Genomic DNA, 18,786 nt, shown 5'->3' on the forward strand with positions numbered 1-18,786 from the left:
GCTCCCTTGCACACAGGGCCCGATCTTTCAGTATGGCATTATCTTGTCCTCCAGTTTTGCACTTAATTCTTTTGTGTGTGCACAGACCTGCATGTATGTTATGCTCAAACAGAGCACACGGGATCTTTATAGAGGAAAGCAAATACGCAGCATCTATTGAAAATACAACAGTTAGCATATGCTTTTCAATCACACACGCACACGCGCACACACACACACACACTCCCGCCAGTGATGTTTATAGTTACCAGTCTGTTGTAGCTCGAGTTTATCTAATGGCCAATTAGATTGAGCACAAGTGACGAGCTGGGCTCTTGTCGGTCACGATCTGATGCTCCGAGGCTTTCCAGGACTGAACCCAGAGTTCCATGGCAAAACACCCCAGCTTTATAGTTGTAAATTCCCATTTGAGTCCATGCATTTTGCAATGTCCTCCTGTAATCATTAGTCCTTAAGTGGTGTTATCATTTGATGGTTATTGTCGGGCTTCCCATCGTTATCTCCTATTTGTTGCCTTGCCTTCAGGGGTGCCTGCCTTACCTCTGAGGTGGTCAATGCTGCTAATGTGTTTAGCATCAGATACAATGGATGTTTTCTGATTGTCTCCTGGTCTTTCCAAGTCTCTCACTTTTTCTTGACATCTGGACATTTGTGATGGCTTTCACACCTTATCTTTTCCTGATGCATGCATTCCTCATTCACACAATCTCTTACAGAAACTTTCAAAGGTATACAGACAGCAGTATTGTATATTCAGCAGAATACATTGTAAATCAAGCCTTGCTAAATCTTATAACAAACAATTCACATTGGGGCTTCAGGCTCTCAACATTCCTCTAATCTCCTTAACATAGATATAATACAAGATCCTGTCTCTTACTTACTAAAACATTAAAACTAAGAAATGTATATTTCACTAGAGTGCCTGATTTGTAATACATATAGGAAACCATAGTAGACATTATAACTTATCCTAAAACAAAAGGGTGACCATAATCAGCCATAAGGATTGTTCTGGTCTGACAGCCACCCTTTTTGAATAGCAGAAAGGAATAACAGGATGAAATCAAATCATACATTAATTCTCATGGGACATTATAAAATCCTGCTCCTACATGTAGACATTTGAAGAGCTCAGTAGTCAGGAAATTCAAAATAATTGCTTGAAGTAAGTGTTACTTGGTCATATTTCCTAGATATGTAGTAAGGTATAAACATTAATACCCTCTGGTCCAGTCCTGCAAATGAGCAACTGAATAGTTCATTGACTTCAGTTGGACTACTCACATGAGTAAAATTACTCACAAATGTAACTGTTTGTTGTATTAGGCCGATCAACAATAATACAAATATTATATAGGTATAAAATGAGAAAGTTATGACTTGTGAGAACCATAACTTTGAATTTTCTATCTTTTGTTTGTTTAAAGTCTTCACTGTAACCTTGCATTTGTTGTTTTCTTTTTTGTATTGATTTAAATAAAGTCTCAACAAGCTTTCTGGTAAGGTAAAAATGCATTTTATACATACGCTAAAGGTTTAATATGCTGTATGTAGTGCTTCCATTAATATAATTTTTTCTTATCGGTATTTGCTGTGAGCTCATATGCTAATATGAGCTTGTACACATTATTACAGCTCCCCCACCCCCCCCCCCCCCCCCCCCCCCCGGATTTTTAGTATTTTTTGTGTGGATTAGTTTGACTATTCATGACTTTATCTAAAAACTGTTTTTCTGTAAACTTTTGCTGAGAATCTAGTGTTAACCCATTATTCATGCTTTCTTGGGCTTGATGTTTGTAGTGATTGTTGGTGCCAAGGATTGCCAAGTGGAAAGTGTGGATGAAGTGATGAGCCTTTTAGAAAGTGGGAATGCAGCTCGCCACACAGGTACGACACAAATGAATGAGCACTCCAGTCGATCTCATGCTATTTTTACCATCAGTATTTGTCAGCAACAACCTGCACAGTCTCCGAAAAATGTAGATGCTGCACAAGGTTCATCTCTGAGATCAGGCCAGATCATTGCTTCTAAGTTCCACTTTGTGGATTTGGCAGGATCAGAAAGGGTGACAAAAACAGGGAACACTGGTGAACGGTTCAAGGAATCAATTCAGATCAACAGTGGCTTATTGGCTTTGGGAAATGTGATAAGTGCTCTTGGAGATCCAAAGAGAAAAAGTGTACATATCCCATATAGGGATGCTAAAATTACTCGTATTCTGAAAGACTCCTTAGGAGGAAATGCCAAGACTGTCATGATAACATGTATAAATCCATCCTCATCTGACTTTGATGAGTCTTTAAATTCCCTCAAATATGCCAACAGAGCCAAGAATATTAGAAATAAACCAGTTGTAAACTATAACCCTGAGCGGGACCGGATTGATGAAATGGAACTTGAGATCAAGTTGCTCCGGGAAGCTTTGCAGAATCAGCAGGTTAGTGTAATGAGCCATGCTAGCCAGGGATCACAGGATATGAGTGAAGATAGAACTCGAATTCGTTCTCTTGAGGAGCAGCTTTCCCAGCTTCAGGTGGAGTGTTTCAACTACCGAAATTGCATAGAGGAAGCGTTTCCCTTCCTAGTTGAACTAAATGACATTGCCAGCCTAACAAGGAGTCAACAAGAGAAACTGCAGGATTGGATCAACATGGCACAGGAGCTAAGGAAGGCAGCTCTTGTCATGCCACGAACTGATAGTGGAATTGGAAATGACCAAGAGGAGCCACATCATATCACAATTCTTCAACTGAAGAGGGAACTAAAAAAATGCCAGGTATTAAACTATAACTTGTCAATTTAAGTATTGTTACATGAAAGGGTAGCCTGCTAGTAGAATTCACATTAGACTTTGAAGTTTTAAAATCCTTAACCCTGTCATCTGCATTTTATCTTGGGTTTTATATAGTTAAATAATAGCAGCATTGCAGAATTCTGTTTGCCTGCTCACCTCATTTTGATAGGTGATTAAAAACATTAATCATCATTGTGTTAGAGGTGGGCAAATAGGTTTTATGCTCAGGATAATTAATTTTCATTACACCTTTAAAGAGATTGAATAACAGTATGATGACCTCTCATCTGTTAGTTCTTTCCTTTATAGTGATAATTGAAGCTGTCAAGTTAATTGAGAAATTTCATTTTATATCCCACCAGTATAACTTAATGCATCAGAGCCACAGACAAGTTGACAACATAGGTCATCTGATGCCAAGTTGTACCAAGCTACCTACTTACTTGGCCTCAACACTGTAGTTTCAAGTATCAATGTCGAACCTAGTACTTATTAAGCCAGTCCTTCACATGAATGATAAAAGCTATCCTTCAAAATAGGGCTGTCAATTAATCGCAGTTAACGCATGCGATTAACTCAAAAATATTAATCGTGATTAAAAAAATTAATCGCGATTAATCGCATTTATAACAATAGAATAACAATTGAAATGTATTAAATATTTTTGGATGTTTTTCTACTTTTTCAATATTTATTTCAGTTACAACACAGAATACTAAGTGCACAGTGCTCACTTTATATTATTTTTTATTACAAATATATGCACTGTAAAGATGGTAAACAAAAGAGACGATATTTTTCAATTCACCTCATACAAGTACTGAAGTGCAATATCTTTATCGTGAAAGTGTAACTTACAAATGCAGATTTTTTGGGGGGGGTTTACATAACTGCACTCAAAAACAAAACAGTGTAAAACTTTAGAGCCTACAAGTCCACTCAGTCCTACTTCTTATTCTGCCAGTTGCTAAGACAAACAAGTTTGTTTACATTGACGGGAGATACTGCTGCTTGCTTCTTATTTACAGTGTCACCTGAAAGTGAGAACAGGCATTCACATGGCACTTTTGTAGCCGGTGTTGCAAGGTATTTACATGCCAGATATGCTAAACATTCATATGCCCCTTCATGCTTCAGCCAACATTCCAGAGGACATGCTTCCATGCTGATGATTCTCGTTAAAAACTAATGCATCAATTTAAATTTGTGACTGTACTCCTTGGGGGGAGAATTATATGTCTCCTGCTCTGTTTTACCCGCATTCTGCATATATATTTCATGTTATAGCAGTCTTGGATGATGACCCAGCACATGTTCGTTTTAAGAACACTTTCACAGCAGATTTGACAAAAGGCAAAGAAGGTACCTATGTGAGATTTCTAAAAATAGCTACAGCACTCGACCCAAGGTTTAAGAATCTGAAGTGCCGTCCAAAATCTGAGAGGGACGAGGTGTGGAGCATGTTTTTAGAAGTCTTAAAAGAGCAACACTCCAATGAGGAAACTACAGAACCACCAAAAAAGAAAATCAACCTTCTGCTGGTGGCATCTGACTCAGATGAGGAAAATGAGCATGCGTCAATCCGCACTGCTTTGGATCGTTATCAAGCAGAATCCATCATCAGCATGAAAGCATGTCCTCTGGACAGGTGGTTGAAGCATGAAGGGACATATGAATCTTTAGCGCATCTGGCACATAAATATATTGCAATGCCAACTACAACGGTGCCATGCGAAGGTCTGCTCTCACTTTCAGGTGACATTGTAAACAAGAAGCAGGCAGCATTATCTTCTGCAAATTGTAACCAACCTTGTTTGTCTGAGTGATTGGCTGATCAAGAAGTAGGACTGAGTGGACTTGTAGGCTCTAAAGTTTTACATTGTTTCATTTTTGAATGCAGTGTTTTTGTACATAATTCTACATTTGTAAATTCAATCTCTTTATCGTGAAAGTTGCGCTGCAGTACTTATGAGGTGAATTGAAAAATACAATATTTTTGTTTTTTACAGTGTAAATATTTGTAATAAATAAATATAAAGTGAGTACTTTACACTTTGTATTCTGTGTTGTAATTGAAATTAATATTTGAAAATGTAGTAAACATCCACAAATATTTAAAATAAATGGTATTCTATTGTTTAACAGTGCGATTAATCCTGATTAATATTTTTAATTGCTTGACAGTCCTACTTCAAAAATAAAAATACTTGACAAAAAGTTGTTCCTTTCTTTTAATTGTCGGATCCTTAGTTGACTGAGAGCTGTAACACTCAAGGAAAAAAAAGATGAAATGAGTTTCTCAAAACTGCAGCTTTCTTTTTTGTTGTTCATTATTCACAGGTTTTCTTATCATAGCACTTCTTAGACATGTACTTCTATGTTACATATCAGCCTTCTGCTTTTTGGTGCCATAATATTTCTTTTCAATTCTCCTGCTGAGGTGAGAATTTTGAAGAAGGCATGAGATTCCCAGCAGGACTGCTATCTAGGAGGAGGTGAGAGAGGAACTCTGGTGCTGGCAACTTTGAATAGTTCATTCTCAGAGGCAGACATAAGGTTGCAGCCTTTCAGCTCATAATAGTGCTAGACAATGACCTGCTGAGAGAGAAGAGCTCTCTGCCATCTCAATCATGACTTCCCCTTCTCCCCCAAAAAATACTACATGATAAACATGCATAACTTTTCCGGGGACAGCCTCTTAGCAGATGGAACTTTTGGAAACAATGTTATGTTAACATGCTGTGTATGGATAACAAAAAGTAAACCATGCAGCTTTAACCAAATCAGAAGTTAATGGTGTAACTTAAGACATTTGAATCAAGAGTTGAAAACTGACTGAAAGTGGCATTAAAAGCATAAGAACATTAATAATAGGTCAACAATAACAACTGAATCTGCGTCTATATCTTGTGATAGAAGGAATCTTTGCTCCTATGTGTTATAAATAGTGCAACAAAATGCATGTTTTGTTGGGGAAACCAACTGTGAGGTTTGCACATGAATTCTGATCCAGTTTATAGTTTCTCTTTTGGGAAATGCCTATATAAATTATGTCTTCCAATTACTTTCTCATAATTTGTTTAAAAGGAAACATGTGCCTCTACTCTTGGTTCCTTTAACTCTGAATTATCTTTCTCTCTGCTTGTGATTTTCCCCCTCTGGATTATTTTAAACCTCCTACTTCTCTAGAGAGTCTAGGCTGCATGTTTAATTGCTTACAGGTAAGGTTGCCAAGCAAACCACTCCTCCTTCTTGTTGCTGTGTCTCAAGCAGGGAGAATTATCCTGTTTTGCCTCTTTTTAGCAGTGGCTAAACTAGATTTATAAACCATAAACAAGAATATAGTAGAGCAGGGAAAATGTTCTAAGATTTCTAGCTCAATTTGTCAAAATATGCTTCCTCAGTGAATGGTTCCAAGTATATATTCATATTCCACTTTACTGTTCCTCATTAATAATGCAAATCATAGTAACATTCTAATTTTGATCTTAATTTTTTTTAAAAATATAACCCTATAATGGGGAAAATGAAATAAGATTTATCAGGCTGTTTTTTTCCTCCCTATGAATGTTAAGTAAAGTTATTTGGATATGATAAATGCTTTAGCTTAATTCATTATCCTCTTCTATTTTAATAATTAGCATTATTTATTGTAACATTTTCTTGATGTAGCTGTATTTTCTTTCATGTACATAAGAGTGCAGCTTTCTGGCATTTGAATGTAAAATGAAAAAAGAAGTAAATGGACAACATACTACTTATTCTCACATCTCGCCCACAACAGGCACATTTATCTTTATTAGCAGCTGTTATTTTCTCTACTATTAATTAAGCCAGGTCAGAATAGGAAGAGGGAATTCTTGTTTTTCTGTGATTGCCTGGAATCTGGATGATGTTACAGGTCCAATGTGGGCCAGGAAATTGAAGTGTCAGTTAAGTTTTGAAGTGACCGAGACACTTCAGTGCTTTGGTGCACACAGTCAGAATAAAGTTCTACCTTGTAATGGTTCATAAATCGCTTAGATGATCAGTTTAAATAATGTTAAAATTTGGCCCATCTCAGTGTACTTGGCAGCAAGAGGTAGGTAGAACAGCTGTAACCAGGCTAACCAGTCCTGGATAATCGAGATGACTCAGGCCTGTTCTGCATGTGGGTGATTCAGAGTTGCTTTTTGGATGTAGAGCTCATGTAAACAAACCTCTGACCCCTAATCAACTTTGTACATGCCCTGTGAACGCCCTTCTCTCTGCTGTGGTCCTGGGGAGGGTACGGAATCCCTCATCATCAGCTTAGTGTCAGGAGAAATGGAAGGGGCATACTTTTGTTTTGGTTTTTTTACTGGGGGGGGTTGCATATTCCTCTGTGCGTGGTTCGATCTGAGCTGTGAATCATCAGTCCCCATAATTACTAGGTGGGACATTCTCAGCCCCCTTTCCACCCACAATTTCTTTTCTTGGATGGTATTTCTGTTTTTAAGCTGTTCCTTTTTAAGGGTCCTTTGGCTAATTGTCATTTAGCTGGAGAGGAACCTGGTCTTTGTTGTAATTGCAGCTGAGGTACTGAACATGCTCTGTGCTTTCCTGGAGTCATTCACCAGTGCTCAATTGCAATATGTGATAGTTGGAGTGGAGTGACTATGAATCTGCTCTGGGAAAAGTATGGTTTTGGGGAGCCCATTAGGTGTGATAGCCTCATCACAGAGACTGTTTCTCCTCTCCCCCGCTCCCCCGTCCCCGAGTCTACCAAGCATCTATGGCTGCAGAGCTCAAGTACGCTATGCAGGTACTGCAGCCCCTCTACTATGGAAGTTGCTTAGACCAACATTGGATCATATACCTGTAAATACATCAGAATAAATTTTCAAGCCTATTCTGACTTTATTCATGTGGTTGTCATCACAGTTGTAGAACAAGGAAGGCAGTGTTAGTTTCTTCATTATTTTATGAGAGATTTTCACTACTCTTGCAGTTAAAGTGCGTGAATCTTGTGACTGAATTTTACTGCATGCTGAAAGCAGCATTGTATTTATATACCATTGCATACAGTAGTTCTGGTTACTGGCATTTTTCTTAGGGAGTGTAATGGCATGCACTTACCTCTTGCGAGCGTCCCCTTCAGGTTGGGTGTGTCTGCAGTCTTTAAACAGTCCTAGCCCTAGGACCAGGCCGTACTGTCAGGGCTTCTTCCTTGGAGGCAATAGTTTTGACCTCTGTGGACCCTTCTGGCCCCAGCTCTCCAGCTGGGCCCCTAAGTACTTCAGATTCCCTTCTTGGGGTTTATCACTGTCCAATTCTAGGCTATTTCCCTAGTGGCCTGTAGTGGGAGGAGGGAACCCAGGCCCACCCACTACTCAGAGTCCCAGACCAGGGACCCTAAGAATAGTAGCCACATGCCACCGTGTCCCTTTAACAAAAGTGTTTTTAGTTCCCTGGGCCACTTCCACATGGCCCCAGCCTTCACCAATCCTTCACCCTTACCTTAGGGCTCTTCTATGTTCAGGCCCAGTAGCCAGCCAGGAGCTCATTTTTGCTCCCCCCAGTCCCTGCCAGCACTGAGCTGTCCATGGTGCTGCAGTTCTTTGACCAGCTAGGAGCACCAGGTGAACTCCTCTAGCTCCATCAAGGAACTGACTCTGGTCTGCACTGCTGCTCCTTTTATACTGATTGGCTAGCCCCTTGCAGCCTCCCCCGATTGGCCATGTCCCACGCAGTCTGTCTATGCAGCTTAGAAGACCTCTCTACTGCTCTTTTTCTGGGATGGGTGTGGCAGGACCCCGAGGCCTCTACGTGGGGGCCTCTGGGCCTATTCCACCCCATCATAGGGAGAAAAGAACTTATCAAAAAAAGGTCAATAGATGATGAATAAAATTGAGGGAATAAGTAGAGATACTGCATCATCAAGATCTACTAGAATCAGCACATCATTTATGGAAAATCTACCAATGGTGTACCTTGGGAAATTTTGCAGTTTAGATCTGCTTTTCTTAACACCATATGAAGAATTTCTTCATTCAGTTGGCAGAATAACACCTTTCCTATCCCCACCCTATCTCCTTTTTGTTATCTAGCAGGCTTTAGCTACAGACGAAGAAGTATTTGGTCAAAAGGAGCTTGAGCTGAAGGTATTACAGGATCAAATACTAACACTGATGCAGGAAAATCAAGAACATCTAGAATCTTTTAAAGAGGCACAAGAAACAAATAAATTACAGGTAAGTTTTTCCTCTTGCACATTTAACTGTGTAAGTTTGGTTCAAATAAGATGCATATTAGAATGCAGTAATTACAATTATTAAAATTTGGGCCAAATTTTGTAGCCCTCAGGCAAAAGTTATTTTCTTATCAATGGTAATTTTGTCTCAGACTGTACTATTTATGCCTTAGCTTCCATAACTGTGACCAATTATGAGAAAATTATCTTTGTCTAGTGGCTAAAACATAGGACTGAGATTCAGGAGATTTGTATTCTAGCCTAGCTCTACCACAGACTTACTGCATAACCTTAGGTGAATCACTTAATGTCACTTGTTCCCTGTCCCATCCGTAAAACAAGAACAGTAATATTTACCAACATTACTGGAGAGTAGTGTCTCTTACTACTTCAATATTTGTAAAGCTTTTTGAGATTTTTGGATGGAAGGGGTTATAGAAATGTCTGTTGTATTACAATACTAAAAAGTTTAGAAGTGAAATCTTGGCACTACTCTATTCATTGAAGTTAATGGGAGCTTTGTCAATGGGACAGGATTTCAGCCTAAATATATAGGAAGATTGCAACCCTGATTCCTGTGTTAGCAATAGTGGAAACACTACTTGCCTCTCCATTTGGAGCATTTCGCAATAAAATAATTACGATGGTTTAGGCAATTGCCTGGTAGCCAGAGGTCCATCAGATCACAAATGGAATATTCAGTATATTTCTGCTAAAACTGACTGTCTCATAAGATCCACAAATATTACCATTCCCTAAAACTTATGAAGAAAATAAGTTGTAAATATTCCAAGTATGGGAGAATCAGTGCTGTTCTCCTCACTCTCCCTTTTCTGTCTTTATCCCATCTTATCTTCCCTTCTCCTTCTCCCTCTGTTGATGCCTTGTGAGCAGGTCACTGAGTAATGTGACATAAAAGGTGAGTAAGCCAATTATCACCTTCTTCCTCTCTTGCTCCTTCTCTTCCTTTTCTGCAATTTCTGGTGAGGCACAGGTAGTTTTTAACTTAACTAGCTACAGTGAGGTAAAAACTACCTGTGCCTTGTCTCCACTGGGGTTTTATACTGAGATAGCTATGAAAATGAGAGAGCTGAAAACAGGTGTTTTTTTACATCAAAATGGATTTTACACTGAGATAGCTATCTCAGTGTAAAATCCATTTTGATGTAAAAAAACACACCTGTTTTCAGTGAAGATAACACAAAGGTTAAGAGATTTGCCTAAATCATATATCAAGTCAGTGGCAGACCCAGGATTAGAATTTGGGAATTCCTGGCTAACTTGTAAGTTCACTAAACCAACTCTTTTCATTTAAAATAAAAATAAAATCTATGAATCAAATAGTTTTTTAATGGCATTCACAGGAATATGTGATTTGATTGGCACTTCCAATTGGATCAGAACTGTAAAAGTAAATTGCAGTACATATATGTGGTATTATGTGCAAATATCATATCATGTGCAACTGAATGTTGCCTGACACTTCCCATTATAAGACCCTGTTTTCAATAGGCTATAAACTTTCCAAACTTAAACCAGTTGGACTAAAATTTTCCATGTTTGGTGTGTCTGATTTATTTATTTTAATTTCAGCTGAAACATTTCAGTCATTTTTGAGAATGAAGTTAGGGAAAAATACATTCTTTTTCTGTGTTAAAAAGAAATTCTTACAAACGTTTAGCTGCGAAATTCTACTGCTACTGTGTTTTGGAGCAGGGACTTGAAATTTGGCAGGGGATTTCTCTGTTGTTCCCATGGAAAAAACATTCAAATCTGGCCAATTTTTAATCCTTTGAAAATTTGTCAGTTTGCACATGATCAGTGGAGACTTGTTAAGCATTTTCAGCTAAATTTCTCAAAGATTCCATGTATACTGAGACTGCTCCATCCTGGGGAATCCGGGTCTGAGCAAGATTTCCCCTGCAGCTGCTTCTCCCGGCTTCTATGAGCCACTGGTGCCGGCACCACAAGTAAGAGCAGGGAGACTGTCTCCATTGTGATCCTCCTGTTCATACGCAGGCAGCATGAGGAGGACACAGCTTGTCTATGGCTACGTCTACACTACATGCTTTTTTGGTGGCATGTAGAGTGTGTACTTGGGTATTCTCCCTCCCCCGGGCCTCCCAGCAGGGGTTTAAGTAGCAGTGTAGACAGTGAGGCATGACTTAGGCAAGGAGAGTACAGACCTGCGTGAAGGGTGTGGCTATGTACCCAGCTACATAGCTTACACGGTTCTTTGCTCGCCCAAGCCAGGCCTTCCTTTCTACATTCCTATTTTTAGCTGTGTAGTGTCCTGCTGCCTCCCCACTGCTGGAGCGTTTTCCCACTACAGGAAAAGACTCTGGCAGTAGGGAAAGTCTCTGGCAAAGAACAGGCAGCAGGGAAAGGCTCAGATGGGTAAGAAAGATGCACTCAAAATAGGACAATATTATATATGTTTTATAATTAAATATCTTCATATTGACTGTCTTTTATTGACTGTCATATTAACTTCTCCATTGTTAGTTACCCAGTTTTTGAAGGTGTTATGAAAGATGTGGATCTTGGTGAGGGATTTGAAGAAAGATCAGATAATTACTTTATGGATCAGTTCAGAGATGATGGTTCCTGAATAAGGGGCAGTTTTGAACAATGCACAAAGACTCTTGTGGGAAAGGCAGAAAGTAGGTTCTCCAGATTAGCATCACTGGCAGAGTTGTGTGGGGCAGGCAAGATCAAACCAAAGTCCTGATCCTGCAAACGTTTATGTGCATACTTTTATTTGTATGAGTTCACTTACTTGAATGGAACTACTTGCTGAGCAAACATACACACCATGCTTTAGGGTTGTAACTTCCATTTTGAATATCAATTTTGGCTGACTCATATTTTGTTCTTTTCCAGTTATGCATCAATAAAGCAAATATGGACTCATAAGTATCCCTCCAGCTCTTGTTAATCTTAAATAACATACCTGAGATGGGCTTTTCTGAAAGGGTTAATGACATGTTTTTAACAAACCTTCTTGAAGCTTGTTCGTTATGTGGTGCATATTTTTAGATCAATTTAATTAAAATTATATGTTTTAGAATTGAAAGATTTTTGCAATCAGCTAACACCGCCATCAATTTTCTGTTTGAAGTTAGCATTGGTGCATTGCATAAATTTATGCCTTGCAAGAGAATTTAGGATCAGTGTGCTACACCAAACACAGCACCCTGCTAATAGCTTTACCGTTCAAACCAATGTGTTTTTGGTTAGAGTAATGTAAATATAAGGTAGAGTTGGCACCTACTAGGTTTTTTTGTTTGTTTTTGAGAATGAGAAAATGGTGGAGCAGCAACTCCTTATTGATCAGCTGAAAGATAAGTTAGAGAAGCTTACCGTGACTACAGCCTCAGTATCCAGAGATGCTTGTGGAGATGGGCCAGCTGCTGTGACATCTGCAAGAAGACCATATAGTGTGCCACTCACTAATAGTTTAGTACATTCCATTCATATGGCTCCAGGACTGGAGTCCCGAAAGGTAATGACTAAACACATTTTTTGTTTTTCTCCTTCATTTTGTAATTATTCTGATTTTGGTACAAGAGTTGAAAGGCGACACTAACAGTTGTATTGACGTTTTCTGCTTATATCCCATTAAGTGTGAAACGTTAATTTCTGATCTGTGGCAACGTACACAGCACCAATTTATCCAATGCAAATGTATTTGTACAACCTCCAGTACAAAGGGGCTGCACTCCTGAGTGGGCTTTTAGGTGCTACTAAAATATGAATAATTACTAATAATGATATATTTATTCTGTACTAATTCCAAGAAAAGAGTGCTATGTACTTACTTGCCAATATCCCATTCTGTAACAATTGGAACCAAATTCTCAAAGGTTTCTCCAAAAAGAAATCCAGAAAACTTGCACAACCCCCCTCATTTTTAGCAGATTTATGTATGAAGGCCATTTGAAAAATCTGCTCTAAATATTCCTAGCTTTCTGCAAGTGACTTTGCACCTGGTTTTATTTTTGGGGTCTCTTGGAAGGTACACACCAGCCCTCCTACTTACTCATTGGCCCGAGTAATGGCTGGATTTCAAACTCGCAGGCAAATGATATTGGGTCATATAGAAGACCAAGATGAAGTCCTTCACTGCCATTTCTCTGATCATAGTGATGAAGAAGAAAGGAACACCGACAGCAAAAAGAAATCAGCATTTAGGTAATCTTTTTGTTGTTGTTTTATTCAGTCTTTAAAGCTTTCATTCAAAAATAGATATTTAATGGGTATATTCCTACCAAATACTGGCATATCATGAAGCCAGTTTACAGTGTTTTATGTGAATTTGTAGAACCTCCTGACATCACAAAATAAGTTAACACAATAGGTATTGCTAATGACCTACTCTATTCCATTTAACATAGCTTTAGATTGAATGCCTCTTCACTTGAATAAATATGTCTTGCATAATGTGTCTTGAATAAATGTCTACTTGCAGGACCTGAGGGAAGCAGGTGGTGGTAAAAGTAGATTTTAGCATGCAAATCTTTGTAGATTTGGGACCTAGTGCATTAGGATTACATAATCTGGCATGACATTTAAAAAAAAAAAAAAATTTGGAATATGGCTTGGTTTTTCTTTTTTTTCGTAGGCGCTCCATAAACCGCACATGGACACGAAAACAGGCTCTTCTTTGTTCTCCCCTTCAACTGGATGATCTACAATTCCAAATGCACAAGTCCAATTTACCAAATGAAACCATACTGCAGACTGACACTGTCACAGGTAACAATTACAAATGGAAATTATGAGATACTAACATGCTTATGTCACACCATGAAAATTTACATTTTTAGTGTTGTTACAGTAAATTAATCTTTTCCATTCAAACATGCACTTTAAAATAAAAATACTTTTGATGTCCTAATTTGGAATTGTTTTTAAACACTTTTTTCTGAAGTACATGTGAAGTACATTCATGTTCTTACTGGTTGATGCTTTAAAAATAATATATAGCATTTATATAGCGTGCCACATATCCAGAGCACTGTATAGATATTTAATTAATCCTCACAACACCTTTGTAAGTGATGGAGGTAAGTTGCATTATCCCTGTTTCACAGATAAACTGAGACAGAAAAGTGAAGCAACTTGTAGAAGGCCACATGTGGCTGTAAGTACATTATTCTCACCCACTGATGCTCCAAAGGGGAATGTTAGCCAAGGATCTTTCTTTCTCAACTTAGTGCTCCTACTCTGTATCCTGTCCTGATTTTGTGCAGATGACAGGTGGTGAGGAAGAGACTCCCTGTATCCTGTCTTTCTGATACCCTCCCCAGTGTATATGCAGAGAATAGGCCAGAATTTCGTCCTCTGGTAAATAGCATGTTCCAGATCTTTCTTCTCAGCATTGCCCCTTTTTTTTTTCCAAGGTGAAGAGATTGAATGCCTTCATAAGAGTCGTGTAATAAACATGCAGAAATTAAAGAATTCAGAGCTGAGACTCACCGAGGCCAAGAAAAAGATGAGAGAACTTGCACTTAATATCAAAATGAAGGAGGAACTCATTAAAGAAATAGTAAAAACAGGTAACTGACTTGTGTAAAGCATATTTGAATTAAAAACATATACAGTAGAACCTCAGAGTTGTGAACACCTCGGGAATGGAGATTGTTCGTAACTCTGAAATGTTCATAACTCTGAACTAAATGTTATGATCTTTCCAAAGTATACAATTGAACATTGACTTAATACAGCTTTGAAACTTTACTATGCAGAAGAAAAATGCTGCTTTTAACCATCTTGTTTCCTTTAAATTAAGCACAGAAAGTTTCCTTATCTTGTCAATTTTTTTAAACTTTCCCTTTATTTTTTAGTAGTTTACATTTAACACAGTACCGTACTGTACAGTATTTGCTTTTTTTCTTTTGGCTCTGCTGCTTGATTGTGTACTTCCAGTTACAAATGAGGTGAGTGGTTGACTGGTCAGTTCGTAACTCTGGTGTTCGTAATTCTGGTGTTCTACTGTACGAATGAAAGTAAGGATTAGGTATTTAATTGTCCTAGTTGTCTGTAATTAATCTTGTTCAGTGGGGACTATTATAAAATAATTAAGTTTTTGTCACTTATGAATAATTGTTTACTAATTGTATTATGATGGCACCTGGGGCCCCAGATGTGGGTTGGGGCCCCACCATACCTTCATTAAATATTTGGTGTGCTTTCCTAATTATTCTGTAATTATCTCTGTACTTTTCCCATGTCATGTCCTATGGAGGGAATGTCCTTCTTGAACTTGGCTGTATTCAAATTCCTCTTGAAGATCTACTTCTATTTTGACACTTGCCAGAAACTAGCTGCCAATAATGACAAGAGTGTTACTGAGAATAGTCTATGTATATTTTTGGGTAACTGGGTTATAAATACTTTGTACTATCAAGGTGAGGCCTATCAACATCTGGCATCTTATCTGTCTATTGTACTCCTTCCCCCACCTGTACCTGTTTGTTAGGGTATTCAATTGTGAATTCTTAGGGAAAGGAACTATGCCTTTTTTTCTGGTTGGAACATGTCTGGTACGTTGTGGGTATTACCAGAAATAAATGCTAAGTAGTAATAAATTCTTTAGATGTGTAATTAAGGATTAGATTTTCATATGGAATTTGGAAATAGCGGGTTGTTTTTTTTCAATAACACAATTTTTTCGAACAATTTTGTAATATTTTGTTTAAGGCAATGATTCTCAGTCTGTAAGCAGGCAGTATTCTTTGACAATAACTAAACTGGAACATGAAGGTGAGCAAGCCAAGATGGAATTAGCTGAAACACAAAAGCAGCTTCAGGAGCTGGAGAACAAGGAGCTGAGAGACGTCGCTGAGAAAGCCAAGTTACAAAAAGAGTTTCGGAAGAAAATGGATGCAGCTAAATTAAAAGTGCAGGTAGTTTTGATTTTTGTCGTTAGGAGTTATAAATTACTGATATATCCCATAGAACACTTAGGGCCTAACCATCTGCTCTGTTGCACAAGTTTTATGCCAATGTGACTCCATTGAAGTCAGTGGAATTGCAGTAGATAATCAGGCCCTTAATGTACCAATAGATGGTACTTGACTGTATCTAACAATATCCTTATGTATTTTCTTACTAGAAAGGTGGACAAAAAAGAGATTATTGGTATTTGGCAGTAGGTAAGAATGTAGGGAGAATGCTTTAAATTGATTTGCAAACCATCTGCTTTGTAGCACAAGGCTTCTATCAAAATGCCACACAAAATCCTAAATCTTTGCAAATATCAGTGGACTTGTTTACTGGTATCTGTCCTAAGATGTGTTTTTCTTTCTTTAAGTGTTCATGCTTTTAGACTGAAATATGCTATGTGAATTCAGGTCTTACAGAAGAAGCAACAGGACACTAAGAAGTTGGCATCATTATCCACCCAAAATGAGAAACGGGCTACAGAACTTGAGCAGACTGTGAATCATATGAGGCATCAGCAGGCCCAGCTACAGAAAAGACTGCGAGAGGAGAGTGAAAAAAAGAAAATTCTTGAGGCAGAGATTGCACGGGACCACCAGCAAATCAAAGTAAGAGGCTTTCTTTTCTGTACAATGGATAAGCATATAGTACAATTTCACCCTGTTACTTTCTCATAGATCATGATGCATAACTGTAAGGCTTCCGATAAATACAAGGAATGCCTTTCAAGGTAGGAAAAATGAAGAATACGCATAAAAAATCTTTTCACCTACAATTTTTACAAATTACTTTCTTCTTCTTCATGCTTTTTTATTTTACTGTCCACCTCCTATCATTATAATACAGCTTCCATTAGTGGAATGAAAATCTTATATACCTACATGAGCTCCTTCAGAAAAAAACTAAATTTGATGACAATAGACTCAACGAGGCCAAGAAAATAGTTTTATCTTCTTACTTACAGGAACTTCAGTTAAAGACAGAGCAACAGCAGAAAATTCTCAAACTTAAAAATGAAGAGATTGCTGCTTTTAAAAAGAAGAAAAACTCGGCAGGAACTTCGCAGCAGTTACAGGTAGCTAATTTATTCCAAATTTGGTGGGCTGTGAGAAGCAAGGGGCGGGGAGACAAAACTCATCTTCCCCCACCCCAGCTCTTGATTAGCCTTGTGGGGGAGGAGGGAAGATTCTGTTTGCTATTGGCAGAAATTGTACTCAAATCAATTGTTAGATGCCCTTTTTTCCTTGAAACAGGGATAAATTGGCCACCAGAGGTAAAGAGAGAGGTAATCCTCCAGCAGGGAGCTGGAATAACTTCTGCCTGCCTGCCCTTGCTCTCAGTGATGGTTTTAATTTGGCTTTATTGTGGTACAATGAACTTAGTTTCTGGTTGGCACAGGGGTTTAAGGTTTCTGCTGTACTTTCTTAAAGGCTCTGGATTGCAGCTGATTGTTGCTCAGAGTTGTAAAAGTCTTTTGCCAGCAGCTGGGAGGAGTATTTTACCCTTTCCTCTGGTCATCCACTAGGTGAGGCTAGCTGGTTGGTTGGAGGGTGATGGATTGTTTGTTTGTGGTTTTTTTTTTTGTTTGTTTGTTTTTTCACCCAAATGTAGACAGGTTCAAGGTTCTCTTCATAGAGCTTCTGTTACTTGTGGCAACTTTCGTGTAGCAACCTCTGTGACAGTGCCACCTAGATTATTCCAAGCCTGAACATAGGACCAAAAGTGAATTGGCAACCAAGTGCAGTGAGTGATAGGATGGGATGTAGAAAGCCTTTAAGACTGAGAACAAATTAGAGGCATCATTGTCTGTGTCCAGCTCTTCATGAGGGAAGTGCTGCTTCTGGGCTGGTTGCCTATGGTCAGTATTCTCTCGAATCTCTGCAGTATTGGCTGCTCTGGCATTAGGAGTGTTGGGAGCTAAAATAGCCAGCTTTTTGGCTCTAGATGCTATTTTCAGTACTTTGTTGAATTTACGAGCTTCCCTTTCCCCAGTGCAATTCAGTTAAGTTTGAGAGGCTACATGGATTTTAACCATTTATTGAAAACTACAATAGAATCCAAATATGTGATCCTGAGCTACACTACAGAAAGTAAAGTAAAGAATCTCACTCCCTGCTGGTGGTCCGGGGAGGCAAATGCACCTTCCTCTCTGTTCAGAGTCTGTCACCTCTCCACCACAAAGATTAGCTGTAACACTCCCCCATTTATCTTAAGTTATGCATGCACCTTGTGATGGCCACAAGCAGGGCTTAAATTCAGCCAGAGCTGTCCGGAGTGGAGCTCCAGTAAATATTTTCAAAGCCCTGGTGCAGTCAGTGTGTGGAACTCTTTGCCAGAGGATGTTGTGAAGGCCAAGGGTACATCTATGCTACCCACCAGATCGATCCCCGATCGCTCTGCCGTCAACTCCGGAACTCCACCACGGCAAGAGGTGGAAGTGGAGTCGACGGGGGAGCGGCGGCCTTCGAGGACGTGAAGTAAGTGATTCTAAGTCGATCTAAGATAGGGTTACCATACTTAACAAATAAAAAAAGAGGACCCTCCACAGGGTCCTGGCCCTGCCCATTTCCCACCCCAGTCCTGCCCCAACTCCGCCCCCTCCTCCCTCCCACTCCTAGCCACGCGGAAAGGGCTGCCCGAGTGCTACCAGCTTCACGGTTTGCCGGGCAGCCCCCAGACCCTGCGCCCCCAGCTGGGTGCTTCCCCAGCGCAACTGGAGCCCGGGACGGGAAGCGCCCAGCCGGGGGCGCAGGGTCTGGAGGCTGCCCGGCAAACCATGAAGCTGGTAGCGCTTGGGCTTCGGGCAGCCCCCTTGCCTCCGGACCCTGC

General features: G+C 39.3%; 1 protein-coding gene across 3 annotated transcripts in view; it reads left to right on the forward strand.

The window, feature by feature from the left end:
• The window catches only part of KIF27 (kinesin family member 27), a 46,077-nt gene that overhangs the window by 10,070 nt on the left and 17,221 nt on the right, over positions 1-18,786 (forward strand). For all 3 annotated transcript variants that reach the window (XM_034774243.1, XM_034774241.1, XM_034774242.1), the window contains exons 4-12: positions 1,804-2,780; positions 8,867-9,010; positions 12,308-12,514; positions 13,028-13,203; positions 13,634-13,767; positions 14,415-14,570; positions 15,715-15,920; positions 16,368-16,565; positions 16,922-17,032. In XM_034774243.1, the coding sequence (XP_034630134.1) occupies positions 1,804-2,780; positions 8,867-9,010; positions 12,308-12,514; positions 13,028-13,203; positions 13,634-13,767; positions 14,415-14,570; positions 15,715-15,920; positions 16,368-16,565; positions 16,922-17,032 (2,309 nt within the window). The remainder of the gene's footprint in view (positions 1-1,803; positions 2,781-8,866; positions 9,011-12,307; positions 12,515-13,027; positions 13,204-13,633; positions 13,768-14,414; positions 14,571-15,714; positions 15,921-16,367; positions 16,566-16,921; positions 17,033-18,786) is intronic.

The sequence above is a fragment of the Trachemys scripta genome, chromosome 6, assembly GCF_013100865.1.
Source record: "Trachemys scripta elegans isolate TJP31775 chromosome 6, CAS_Tse_1.0, whole genome shotgun sequence".
NCBI classification, from domain to species: Eukaryota; Metazoa; Chordata; order Testudines; family Emydidae; genus Trachemys; species Trachemys scripta.